Source organism: Zalophus californianus, chromosome 14, assembly GCF_009762305.2.
Source record: "Zalophus californianus isolate mZalCal1 chromosome 14, mZalCal1.pri.v2, whole genome shotgun sequence".
Lineage (NCBI taxonomy): Eukaryota > Metazoa > Chordata > Mammalia > Carnivora > Otariidae > Zalophus > Zalophus californianus.
The window spans coordinates 73396098-73410254 of NC_045608.1; the positions used below are offsets into that span (position 1 = coordinate 73396098).

At 44.1% G+C, this 14157-nt stretch overlaps 1 protein-coding gene across 1 annotated transcript; it reads left to right on the top strand.

Annotated features, from left to right (window-relative positions):
• Positions 1-694: 694 nt before the first annotated feature.
• On the top strand, positions 695-10946 carry LOC113912746 (L-lactate dehydrogenase A chain-like). Its single transcript, XM_027576408.2, has 3 exons — positions 695-754; positions 2624-2687; positions 9706-10946. The coding sequence occupies exon 3, from the start codon at positions 9820-9822 to the stop codon at positions 10816-10818; it is 999 nt and encodes a 332-aa protein (XP_027432209.1). The 5' UTR covers positions 695-754; positions 2624-2687; positions 9706-9819; the 3' UTR covers positions 10819-10946.
• Positions 10947-14157: the final 3211 nt, after the last annotated feature.

Sequence of the window (14157 nt, forward strand, 5' to 3'; positions counted from 1 at the left end):
TTTTTTTTGTGTGGGTGGGGGAGGGTTTGAGGCTTCATTCTAGTCTCTGAAGTTTAAACATCCAGATAAGACTGTTTTGATCTGTGTGTGTGTGTGGGGGGGGGGGTGTTTAAATATTAACAAGAAACCCTAAATGGCCTCAACAGGTGTCTTTCATATCTCTTATCTTGGCTCAGTAATGCCCAGTTTCATCCTGTTGGCAATATATCTATCACTTTTATTTTAGCCTGATGCATTCAGCCTTTCCCTTGGTTCAGAGCGTGGAGTAGCTCACTCTGAGAGGAAGCAAGCTGTGATGTGCAGCCAACTGGGTTATTGTACCACACGGGCAGTGGTGAGGGGGCCCTGGGCTCACTCAATGGCAGACAAGGCACTAGTACACATCCAAAAGCCCTCTCTGGATGTCAGGACAATGAAAAGATTAAAAAAATTTAAATTATCACCCGAAAAAATTTGGAAAGCAATTAGTAACCATCGTTGTTATGTTTTTGTCTCTCTTTTCAGGAAATTGAGCAGCCAAGAGGCAGCGTTTTATTTATTTTTCATTTATTTATTTTTAAAAGATTTTACTTACTTATTTGAAAGAGAAAGAGAGTGTACGCAGGAGCAGAGGGGAGGGGCAGAGGGAGAGGGAGAAGCAGACTCCCCGCTGAGCAGGATCCCAGGATCCCGAGATCGATGATGTAAGAAAGAACGTTAGAGTTCGAAGCTGACGGCCAAGAAAGAATACTTGAGATGTCTTTGGTGTAAAAAGGTGATTTTATTAAAGCCCGGGGACAGGACCCATGGGTAGAAAGAGCTGCACTGGGGTCCTGAGGAGTGGCCCATTATGTACCTTGAAGTTGGGAGGGGATTAGGGATAGCATAAGTTCTTAAGGAATTTGGAAGCAAGGTTTCTAGGACCTTGAGGGGGCTAGCTATTGTTGGGAAAAGGTCATTTATTACCATCTAATTGTAATAAAACCTTAGTCATGAGACCCTTCCGATGTATATCAGTGGGCCATATGCTTGGGGGGTGATTGCCAACATGTATCTTGGGGGTTTAGAGATAAAGGAAATTTCTTATTTCTTTTTTTATTTTTTATTTATTCATTTGAGAGATAGAATGAGAGAGAGAGAGCATGAGAAGGGGGAGGGTCAGAGGGAGAAGCAGACTCCCTGCTGAGCAGGGAGCCCAATGCGGGACTCGATCCCGGGACTCCAGGATCATGACCTGAGCCGAAGGCATTCGCTTAACCAACTGAGCCACCCAGGCGCCCGATAAAGGAAATTTCTAAAGGAATTTTTATGTGTTAAAGTAGACTTACAGGATCCTGGGGTGGGGGTGGGGGGGGCTAGGATTGCCTTTTGCCCTTAGCTAAATGTCAACATCGAGGCAGTTGAGTCCCTAGAGTAATGTCACTCTGCCTGTTTCAAGGACTTGTCAATGGGCTCTAGGTAGTAAGGAAATTTAATAGTTTTTCTACTGCCTCTGTTTCCCATATCAGCAGATGCTCAACTGACTGAGCCACCCAGGTGCCCAAAGAGGCAGGGTTTTAAATTTGTTTTTGTTTTGGTATTAAGGATGCAGTGTACTGTAGGTGTTAGTACCATAAAGAATAAATTAAGTGGAAAATAGAACAATTATTAGTATTCCTGAGTATTAGCACTGTTCAGACAATATTGTCCTTGGAGGTGTTTGTCTCTGTTCATAAGTAGTTATAGATGGTAAAAGTTGGGGGAAGAACATTCCTGTTATCCAGGAAGAGTTGTCCTTTCAAATATACCTTCTCCTATCTTGTAAAGTAAGCCATTGGAGATGGGTTTACAGGTTTATAGTACAGAGCCCCCACTTGGCCTGGGTGAGGGAAAAAATTCTTAACATACAGACAGCTAATAGGACAGAGAGAAGCGGGAACACACAAAAGGGAAAAGTATGAGTTTAGTGATTTTTTTTTTTTTAATTTCCTGACTTGATCAAGGGCTGGAGCATAAGTCTTGAGCTTTCTTCCAATGAGTTATCTTGAATGTTTCCCATAGAGTATTTGCTTTTGGATGGAATAATTTTCTAATCCGCCATGGTCTACTTCAGCCCATATTTTTAGGTGCCACCCCTTAGGTTTTTAACTTTGAACTTTAAATATAGCACACATGGAGAAAACTGTACACATCCTAAGTTTACAGCTTGATGGATTTCTGCAAACTGAGCATGCCCATCCAAATAGCAGCTCAATCAAGTGCTCTAGTGGTGTCTAGTCATTGGCTCCAGTATGGTAAAATTATTTGTGCCTGTTTTAGGAGTTTATGTAAATGGAATCATACTCTTTGTGCTTTTTGGTACCTGACTTCTTTTGCTCAACTGTATATTTTGTGAAACTCATTCATGTTGTGGCTCCTCTCCTTAAATTTTTTTTTTTAATATATTTATTTGTCAGAGAGAGAGAGAAAGCGTAGCAGGTGAAGCAGCAGGCAGAGGGAGAAGCAGGCTCCCTGCTGAGCAAGGAGCCTGATGTGGGACTCGATCCCAGGACCCCGGGATCATGACCTAAGCCGAAGGCAGACGCTCAACCGACTAAGCCACCCAGGTGTCTCATCCTCTCCTTAATTTTTATGCTTCTTAATGTTTTCTTTCCTTTCTCTTTAGATAAACCCTTGGTTTTGATGTGTCACCTCCTTGATTCAGTGTTGACAGTCATGACCTGTACATAGTAAGTCAATCCTCACGGTGGCCTTTGATGGCTGAGGCTGTCCCTGCTCTTTCAGCTCTATATGGTTATCTGGAATGTAACTGTGCTCCAAGCAGCCTAAAGGCTGTATATCTCTAACTCATTAATCTGTGCCCGCTAGCTTATAGTTTGACTAATGGTAACCTCTTTGAGATTTCAGCAGAACACTGACCCTGGGGAAACAAGGAACCAGGGGTTCCCAGAAGATCAAACTTGACCATGCTAGAAAATAGCCAACGCTGACACCAGCTTGTGTGCTTGAGATCATGTGGAGAATGCTTCCCCTGCACATTGACCCTCCCCAGCTCCTTGGCCTCCCCCTGAAAAAACTCCTGCTTGCTCAGGGACTTTGGAGATGATCTTTGGACATTAGTCTACCATCTTCCCAGGTTGCTGACTTCCTGAATTAAGCAACCTTTCCTTTCCAACCAACACTTGTCTCTCTGAATATTGCCTTTGGATCCAAAAGCAGACGAATTTGGGTTTCAGTAACAGGAAGAACCCAGAGCTAAGAAGAGAGGAAGTCAGTATCAGTGAACTTTGCCCTGCAGCATCTTTTCCTTTAACATTCTTCTCCTCTCTCCAACCCATTCCGGTCCAGTTCTTCAGGTAGTGGGAGTGTGGTAGATGCCCATTACACCAGCTGGGTTAGATTTTATGGCAATGCTTTTTCACACAGGACTCACTTTCCTCTCTAATTAGGGAGGGAGCAGTGGAAGGATGTGGTCTAGGAACAGATTATCAGCTTTCATAAAGGAATGGCTTGTTTGGTAATTTGTTCATGATTTTTTTCCCTCTTCTGATGAGCTTGCCCATGAGAAATGAAATGATATTTATAAAATATATAAATAACTTTAACTTTTTTTTTGAGGGAGAGATTTAAATTGCATAAGCACACAACTTAGATGAAACAACGCAAGGGCTTTGATTCATTCAAGTTTGGGCAATTGATTTTTTAAAGATTTTTTTTCCAGGTCCCTTTGCAGAATGAAATTTATAATAGTAGCTCTGTAATTTTGTAGGTTATCTTTTTACTAAGTAGTAGTCAAATTCATTCATCTTCCTGTACCCTGCAGAGATAAAGCCAACAGCTGAGTTTGTCAACTTCAAACGCTAATGCAGTATCAAGAAAATCAATAGGATGTCTCACCACTCTTGCAACTTATTCTTCTGGCCTCAACGGCAGAGAATATTCCCTGGAAAGAAGGCAACTCAGATTTTTAAGTTACAGCAAAAGTGGTTATAAGCCATAGTATTTACAAGATAATTTTCTATCTCTTCTGGTACTTCTTTATATATGACAGTCAATATTTGCCGCACTGTGAGAAATTTAGGAGGAAGCAGAGTAATTAATGGTGGCTGTGATTTTAAATGCCAAGGGAGATACAGACACTCCTGTAACTCTGTAGTAACCGCAGGAAGGGGAGGCCGGGTGGTGTAATATGGTGCAAGGATTGGAGAATCCTCTTGGCAGGTCCCCTCTTCACATTCAGTGACACTGGCTGACTGTTTGGAAAAACCCCTCCAGAGACAATAGCTCATTTAGAAAGGTCCCTTGGGGCATGAGAAAAATTTTGACTTGCAGCATGAAATGTTGAAAATTCTCTATATGCAGGCATTAATAATTCCCCAAATACCACACATAAAGGTCAAATGGATTAGAAAATCCATTCTTTGAAGCCTTAAGAGGCAAAACATTGGTGAGAAATTTTAATTATTTTGGGACAGATGCTGGTAAGGGCAGCTTAATCTGAATGATGGGTTAGATGAAAGGCTGGGCTTCCAACCATCAGTGATACATCCACAATAGGAAATTCATATGAACTTGAATTACTATCTGAAGCCTTTCCCCAAAGTGCTTTTGTTTAAAGGAAAGAAAAACCTCATTCATTAAATGTCATGGGCCAGATTACTCTGTCACCTGCTATGGCATCTCCATAACCACCTGGAATGCCATAAGACTTGTTACTATGTTTTAGAGAAGTCCTGCTATGGTGATCCCACTTCCTTCACCAAAGGCCGCTTATGTGCTGCTGTACTCCTTGCCTTCCAGATCCTCACCAATGCTTGACCTCACCTTACCCTGGTGTGCAGGAAGGCTGTAAGAGAAAAAGACACCCTCAGAGCTGGGAAGGTACATTTAGATCAGCTAGTCCAGGCAGTCCAAGCTGTGTTCCTACAGCACTATAAGCAACCTCCATAAAATTGGGGCTTGGAGATGAGCAAGCCAAACTGGGGGTGCTCAGTGCCTCTACCAGCCTTCACACTGCCCTGCTTCAAACAAAACAGAAAAGGGTTTGAAACTCAATGACCTAGTCCAATCCCTGTCCTTTCCAGATAAGGAAATTGAGGCCCGAAGAGCTGACTCTCTAAATCCAAAGTGCACAAGAGCGGTGGGCATAAAATTGCTCTAGAAACAGATGATTTCTGGGAATCAGAAGCCCAGCTCTCACTTGTGGAGCAGGGCGTTAAAGGGCAACATAACTTTTTTTTTTTTAAACTTTTTATTTATTTATTCATGAGAGACAGAGAGAGAGAGAGAGAGAGAGAGAGAGAGAGAGAGAGAGAGAGAGAGAGGCAGAGGGAGAAGCAGGCTCCCAAGAAGCAGGGAGCCCGATGTGGGACTCGATCCCAGGACCCTGGGATCATGACCTGAGCCGAAGGCAGACGCTTAACCATCTGAGGCACCCAGGCGCCCAGGGCAACCTAACTTTTAAAGCTTTGGTTTCATTGAGAGATTTTGATCTTCCCAGCGATGTGCTTGATACCTTCTTTTGATTCTCTACGTTTTTGGAACACAGCCTTGGAGTGTTGAGCAGGTTGTTTCCGGAAGAAATTCAATGGCAACTTTCAGCTAGTACTTCTCATGCCAGTGTGAGGCCAAGCACAAGGTATTATGGTACTATGGTGAAGACTGTTTCCTGACTTTAGGCTCATCTTTAAAGTTTTTTTTTTTTTTAAGATTTTATTTATTTATTTGACAGAGAGAGCACAAGCAGGGGGAGCAGCAGAGGGAGAGAGAGAAGCAGGCCCCCTGCTGAGCAGGGAGCCCCACTCAGGGCTTGATCCCAGGATCCGGGGACTATGACCCCCTCCAAAGGCAGAGGCTCAACTGATTGAGGCACCCAGGCACCCCTAGGCTTACATACATTTATTTATTTATTTATTTATTTATTTATAAATGTTTTATTTATTTATTTATGAGAGTCAGAGAGAGAGAGAGGCAGAGGCAGAGGGAGAGGGAGAAGCAGGCTCCCTGCCTAGCAGGAAGCCCGATGCGGAACTCGATCCCAGGACCCTGGGATCATGACCTGAGCTGAAGGCAGAGGCTTAACCATTTGAGCCACCCAGGTGCCCCGATCCCTAGGCTTATCTTTAGTCCATAGCTCCCTTCCCACCTCACAGACAAGACGATGATGAAATGATAAACATGCCTAACCCATGCCTGGTGGTTCATGGATGACTTCTTCTTGACTTGTGACGGTGTTGGAGATCCTTGTTCTCACTCCTCCATCTGCCTAACCTCATCTCTCTCTTAGACCCTCCTGCCCCAACTCTAGACTCTAGTACACAACTGTCTACTTGACATTTCCACTTGCTTGTGTAATAAACGTCGCAGACTCAACATGACCAAAAGTGAATTTCTGATGGTCTCTCCCAAATCGATTCCACCTCAGCACTTTTCCTTACGGTTAATGGCAATCTTAACCTTCTGATTACTCTAGCCAAGACCTTCAGAGTCATCCTTGCCTCCTCTCTGTCTCATCCACTCTGCCAGCAAATCCTCGATCTGACCAGTTCTCACTACCTCCACTGTTACCTTTGGTCTGAGCAACTATCATTTCTCTCCTGTCTTGCTTCAGGAGCTTCCTAACTTGGCTTTCTTTCTGCCTTTCCATCCCATTTCAGTCTATTCTTAACAAAGTAGTCAAGAGTGGATCTACCTCTTCCAACACACCCCTCCAATTGCCAGACCCCAGACACAGCCCTTCAAGCCACACCCTTCCAGTCACGCCCCCTCCCCTCCCCCCCGCCCCTTCATGCCTCCTCTTCCATGGTCACCCCTCCACGCCTCTCCCCCTTACTCCTCTGGCCTTATCGCTACTACTTTTTCTCCTGGTCACTCCACTGCAGCCACATCAGCCTCTGGGCTGAGCCTCAAACTCCTTTGGCTTTGCTTCTGATTTGGGGCATTTGACTGCATGGATCACTCCAGCCAGATTTCCAACTCCCTCACATCTTCAGGATTTTGCCCAGAAGTCACTTTCTCAATAGTCATTCTAGCTAACATGCGAAAACCCCACACCTATCTCTCCCCACCCATTCTCGCATACGGATACGCAGGGGAGTATTTCTAAATGGGAAGACGCTGGAGGAAGCGCTCAGAACTCTCAGAACTCTCGCGAGAACTGTCGCCCGAACTGGGTGTCGGGAAAGCCCGTGGCTCCCTTCGCCCTGGCTTCTGGGCGGCCCGAGGCAGCGTGGGGACGTGAGCCAGCCGCAGGAGTCATCAGAGCCCTGGCCGCCTTCCTCAAAGAGTTGGGGAAGCCGAAAGGCCCTGAGCGGGTGGACACTGTCAAGCTGGGGGGGTGGGTGGGGTGCATAAGGCGCGGGCTTCTGGTCCTAAGAACTGCTTCCGCGCGGAGCTGCGTGCCCAGAGCAGCACCTGTCCCTCCCGGGTGATGCCGGCATGGGCTCGGTGACCTGGGTCTGCGGGGGACGACAGCGACACTGCGTCTTGCCCAGCCACTTCAGCCCAGGCTCCAAGCCCTGGAGGGGCTGGAAATGGTGGAAAAGAACCAAGATGGGGGGCCGCAAACGGACATCTGAAGGACAGGGAGAGCCAGACGGGATCGCCGGACAGGTAATAGCGGCATTAGAACAAGCGATGTGGGATTAGTAGATTGCCTCATTGGGGAAGGGCGCAGAGAATAGCTGGCGTCATACTTAAATTTTTCCCACCTATTACCAAACCCACCATCCAGAAGGATTCTACTAATCAACGTTCTCACCACCAGTGTGTTCTTTACTCCAAACTCTTTGAAAACACGGCATTATCATGAAAAAAATTCTCTGCCAGTCCCATAGGCCAAGAATTATATATTATTGTTTTAGTTTATATCTTTAATTACTATTAAGTATGAACATCTTTTTACATCTTTATGGATAATTTGTGATTTTTACTTCAGTGAATTGTCCTTTGTCTATATTTTTAAATTGTCAAATTATAAAAGCCGTTTCTTAGTAATAAACTTTAGACCCGATTTACTTTTTGCTTTTTTTTTTTTAAGATTTTATTTATTTGAGAGAGAGAAAGAGGGTGAGAGAGAGCATGAGCTGGGGGAAGGACAGAGGGACCAGCAGACTCCCACTGAGCGAGGAGCCTTTTGCCAGCTGGATCCCAGGACCCTGAGATTATGACCTGAGCCAGAGTCAGATGCTTAACCGACTGAACCACCCAGGAGCCCCAACTTTTTATGTTATTTTTTGGTGTTTTGCTGGTCATGAAAGTTTTAAATGTTTAGATAGTCAACTATGTCAACCTTTTCTTTTATGAGATAGAATTTGTTGTCTTGCTTAGAAAAGTGTCTCTCACCCCTTCTCATATGAATATTTATCCATATTTTCTTCTAAGTTTTCTATGATTTTTATCATTACATTGAAATGTTTCTGTAATCTGGAGTTCATTCGGGTTTAATATGTGGTAGCTTGCAAAAATGGCTGCAGTTCTCCACCCTTCTCAGCAGGTACCCCTCTCTATAATGCGGTATTGTAGTTCTGCCCAGGAGGAGGTGGAATCCGTTTCCCAACCTCTTCAGTCTGGGCTGGCCTTGTGACTCTCTGTGACCAATCGAACGGAGCAAGAGTGACCATGTGCCAGTTCCAAGACTAGACCTTAAGAGACGTTTCATGCTTCTGCTTGCTCTGTCAGCCACCTTGTGAGTAAGCCTGTGGGGTGAGGAGATGCATGGGGTCCTTTGCTTTCCATCACTCAAGCTGACAGCAGGCTGACTTCAGAGATGTAAGTGAGGTTCTTTTAGACCAGTTGGTCCCTAGCTAGGGTAACAGCAGAGTGGTAACTGACAGCAACAGACATATGCATGAGCCCAGCCAAGACCAGAAGAGCTCCTTTTCTGAGTGCAGCCTGAGCTGCTGACCCACGGAAAAGTGGACTAGATACACTGTTGTTTTTAAAGCCCCAAAGGTTTGGAGCTTTCCTTGTTAGGTAGCAAAAGGTAACTGATGCATGAGAAGGGAATCTCATTTTATTTATCCAGAGGTTAGCATGTGGTCTAACGTCGTCACTGAATAGTTCATCTGTCCTTCACTAATTTGTAATGTCACTTTTATTCCAAATATATTGTCTTGGTTCTGCCTCCAGGTTCTCCATTATATTCTATTGATTAGGCTGTCCTTTGTGTAATAGCCTTGCTCAGTGTGTTTAAATATCTCGAAGGATAGGTCTCACTTGGTTACTCTTTTTTCCTACAATTTTTAGCTATTGTTGTATTTTTATTCTTCCAGATGAACTTGGTATTATTTTTCCATATTCCGAATAAAATATGTTGGGCTTCTGATTGGAGTGGTATTAAACATATAACTTGAAAAGTATTGACATTCAGAAGATACTGAACTGCCTTATGTAGAAACACAATATTTTGAATCATTTAAGTCATATATATTTCAGAAGAATTTTATTGTTTTCCTCATGTAGCTTTCTCACATTTCGCTTTAAGTTGGTGTTTTTTATATTTTTAATTTTATATTAAATATAGGTTATTTTTTCATTATATTTTTTCTTTGATTATTTTTGATATTTAGGAAAACTGTTGATCTTGATGTATTAATTTTGTAACTGGCCACCTTCCTGAACTCCAATTATTTGAAAAAAAATATTTAAAGTTGGGTTTTTCAGCTATACAAATCATACTGCAACACTCACTAAATGAGTGAGTGACTCCTTTCCTGAGTCTTGTTTGTATTGTTGTCTTTAAATAAGACAGTACCTCTTGATGTCGGAGCTGCTGCCGCCGAGTCCGGATTCAACCTTGCGCGCCACTGATGCCCGCCTGCCCGACGTGCACTCCCGATTCCTTTTGGTTCTAAGTCCAAAATGGCAATTCTCAAAGATCAGCTGATTCAGAATCTTCTTAAGGAAGAACATAGCCCCCAGAATAAGATCACAGTTGTTGGGGTTGGTGCTATTGGCATGGCTTGTGCCATCAGTATCTTAATGAAGGACTTGGCAGACGAACTTGCTCTTGTTGATGTCATGGAAGACAAACTGAAGGGAGAGATGATGGATCTCCAGCACGGCAGCCTTTTCCTTAGAACACCAAAAATTGTCTCTGGCAAAGATTATAATGTGACTGCAAACTCCAAGCTGGTTATTATCACAGCTGGGGCACGTCAGCAAGAGGGAGAAAGCCGTCTTAATTTGGTCCAGCGTAACGTGAACATCTTTAAGTTCGTCATTCCTAATATCGTAAAATATAGCCCAAACTGCAAGTTGCTTGTCGTTTCCAATCCACTGGATATCTTGACCTATGTGGCTTGGAAGATAAGTGGCTTTCCCAAAAACCGTGTTATTGGAAGTGGTTGCAATCTGGATTCAGCCCGGTTCCGTTACCTAATGGGGGAAAGACTGGGAGTTCACCCATTAAGCTGTCACGGGTGGGTCTTTGGGGAGCATGGAGACTCCAGGGTGCCTGTATGGAGTGGAGTGAATGTTGCTGGTGTCTCTCTGAAGAATCTGCACCCTGACTTAGGCACTGATGCAGGTAAGGAACAGTGGAAAGAGGTTCACAAACAGGTGGTTGACAGTGCCTATGAGGTGATCAAACTGAAAGGCTACACCTCCTGGGCCATTGGACTGTCTGTGGCAGATCTGGCCGAAAGTATAATGAAGAATCCTAGGCGGGTGCATCCAATTTCCACCATGATTAAGGGTCTCTATGGAATTAAAGATGATGTCTTCCTTAGTGTCCCTTGCATCTTAGGACAGAATGGAATTTCAGATGTTGTGAAGGTGACTCTGACTTCTGAGGAGGAGGCCCGTTTGAAGAAGAGTGCAAATACACTTTGGGGGATCCAAAAGGAGCTGGAGTTTTAAAGTTTTCTAATGTACCACTTCACTGTCTAGACTATAGCAGGATTTTAGTTGGAGGTTGTGTATATTGTCCTTATTATCTGATGTTACTCAAGTAATATTAAAATGGCCTAAGAAAAAACGTCAGTTTCCTAAAGTTCCAAATAGGAATGGTTCACCAAACCCTGCAGCTGTATCCTGGTACTGGATGATACCTGTCTTTGTAGCCCTAAATTGGTTAACGTAAGTTAGCCCCACTGTCTCAGAGGCTCCACTGCCAGAGCTGCGGTTGCTCTGCACATCAGATGTGTGTTTACTGTGTGTTCTGTCACTTCGGGTTCCTTCCCCCAACACCCGACATGCCTAGTCCATCTTTTCCAGTCAGTCATGTTCTGGGATCCAATGTATAAATTCAATATTGCGTGTATTGTGCATAACTGTCCTAAAGGATCTTACTTTGTGTACCATGTATGTCAGAATATAGTGTACATGGCCATATAACGTAAAAAGACAATGCAGCCAACTAAGTCTCATACCAACTAAAATACCAAATAAATTTTGAATGGTGAAAAAAAAAAAAGACAGTACCTCTTTTGAGGGCAGAGTCCATGTTTGGTCTTTTATTCTTTCTCCCTTGATTTTCAGCACAGTGCCTTGCTTATTTATATGTGACGATAAACACATATTTAGTAATGCAAGGATCACACACTTACTGCTGACCTTCCCTGTGTCAGACATTGTACTAGGTAAGGGGTGTGTGAAGATTAAGAGGAGGTTCCCTAGCTTCAGGGCTCTTTTAGTCCATTTGTATTGTATGGGTTTTGGAATTAGATAGAACCAGGGCCAAACCCTGGCTTTGTGTCTTATCAGTGGTGGGACTTTAAAAAAAATGTATGTCACCTTTCTAAATTTCATTTTCTCTCCCTGAAAATCTGGAAGTTAATAGTAATGCTCCCATGAGTTTGTTGGGAAGATTGAAATAGTTTTGTAGAAAAGCATATTGAAGGAGTTCTGAGTAAATGAACAGAAATAGGAAATACAGGAAAAGCAGCCAAGGTATGGCGTGGGTGGGTGGGGGAGTATGGGCTCAGATTTGGACATGCTAAGTTGTAAGTACCTGTGGAACTCTAAATGGAGTTCTGTGTTTGGCAGTTGAATAGATCTGGAACTTGGAGAGATTTAAGTTTATGACTGTGCTACTTAGGTCCTTAATGTTTCAAGGACAAGAAAATCACTCTTGCCATTACAAAAAGGGTGTTTGGGGGGAGGTAGGGAGGACATGCATATGAAGCTAAACTGAAGGTGGAAAGCTACCACATGGAGGCAGCTCAAAGAGGAGGGAATTATCAGGAGAGGCAAGTGCCATGGAGTAGTCCAGGGAGCTTTGGGTGACAAAATGCACTGATGTCAGCATTCAGTGTCCTCTCAGGCACAGCTCCGCTGGAGGGGTGCCAGTGGAAGCCCGACTGCAGTCCAAGTGGGAGATGAGAAAGAGAAGAGCTCAGCAGGGAGGACAGAAGGAAGTGCATCGCTGTCCATTGGCTTGTGGCTGGTTCATCTTCATTGTTGGGGTTCAGATGTGTCTCTGGGAAAGTCTTCTGAAGGTGGCTACATCTGCAGCCTATTTCTAATAGGGCCTGAGATACCCCTTTGGCAGGTAGCTAACAGAACATAGCTACCAATGAGAGAGAGGATCTCCCCACTTCATGATGGAATGCAACAACACTGAGGATTCCAGAGAATGTAGAGCATCTCTGGCTTTTCAAGGCCTCTAGAACATCAGACCAGTGGATAAGGTGTTTATTAGCAGCATAGGCTATAGTGTGTGGCAAATGGGATAGTACCCAGCAGCAGAATCGTTGGTTCCAGGCATAACCATGACACCCAATGACAGTAGCGGTGGCTGGAGGATGCAGAGGTCCCTGGAAGAAATGACAAGTGCTTTCTAGAGGAGGCAGTTCCCACTGGGTGTGGTGGTGCCTTATGAAATGAGAGGAGATGGTGGCTGCGGCTCCTCATGACACCTGACTGGGCTTGCTTGTTAGTACATTTGAGACAGTCCTTGGGAATTCTCAGGAAATATGCAAGGGGGCTTTAAGGGGTTTAGAGTTCTATATGGCAGGTAAGTATAGGAGCCAGCAAAATATGGTATTGAGTTTTCCTGTGTTCCTTTGTATACCCATGAGCTAGGGTGTTCCCAAGGCAACATGGGTTGCCAGGTGAAGGAATTGTTCTTAAATAGGCCATAGGAGCCCTAGCAGAGTAAGACAGTTTACAACTGTCTCTGGGATTGTCTGTGCATTCTATTTTAGTGACACACACACGTTTCTGGGATTAAATAATCTGGGAAACTGGATTAAATAATACTGAATGGTGTTCTTTTTTCTTTTTAAGAGTTATTTATTTATTTTAGATTGTGTGTGTGAGAGCAAGTGAGCACATGAGCAGGGGGAGGGGCAGAGGCAGAGAATGAGAGAGAAAGAGAATCTCAAACTCCCTGCTAAGTGGGAAGGCTAATACAGGTCTCCATCTCAGGACCCTGAGATCATGACCTGAGCAGAAACCAAGAGTCAGGGGCTCAACCAACTGAGTTGCCCAGGCATCCCAGAATGGGTGTTCTTCTTCTTTTCTTTTCTTTTCTTTTTTTTTTTAAGATTTTATTTATTTATTTGACAGAGAGAGACATAGCAAGAGAGGGAACACAAGCAGGCGGAGTGGGAGAGGGAGAAGCAGGCTTCCCGCCGAGCAGGGAGCCCAGTGTGGGCCTCGATCCCAGGACCCTGGGATCATGACCTGAACCAAAGGCAGATGCTTAACGCCTGAGCCACCCAGGCGCCCCCCGAATGGGTGTTCTTAATAGACTCTTTCATTCAGGGTCTCTCATGTCCTGGTCTATTCAAGTCATATTCATTGAGCATCTACCAGTGGACGAGGTGAATACCACAGACATGGTCCCAGCAGTCTAGACAGGGAGACAATACAAATATAGATTGTGAATCTCTAGGGGGAAGGGTATTCAGCATTCCCCAAATTTATGGCATGAACCTCTTTAGGAGGAGCATGGATTAGCAGCTCTCACGTTCTATGGAGTGCAGCTTGGGTGCACGGTGCTGCATCAAAGGAAAAGAAGTGGGGAGGAAAGCTGCAAGGGTGTGGTATGGCTTTCTGGTCTCTAAGCAAAGGACATGAAACTAACAAATGAAAGATAAAGAAAGAAACAATATATACCATAGAAAATGTTTATAAATGAACAACAAATCTCAAATTGGGGTTAAGCGACAGGAAGGAGATTTTGAATTGCCCTACTCCTCCAGAGCCCTGAGAAGGACCTCTGTGTAAGAGCTGGGTTCACATTTGGTTAAG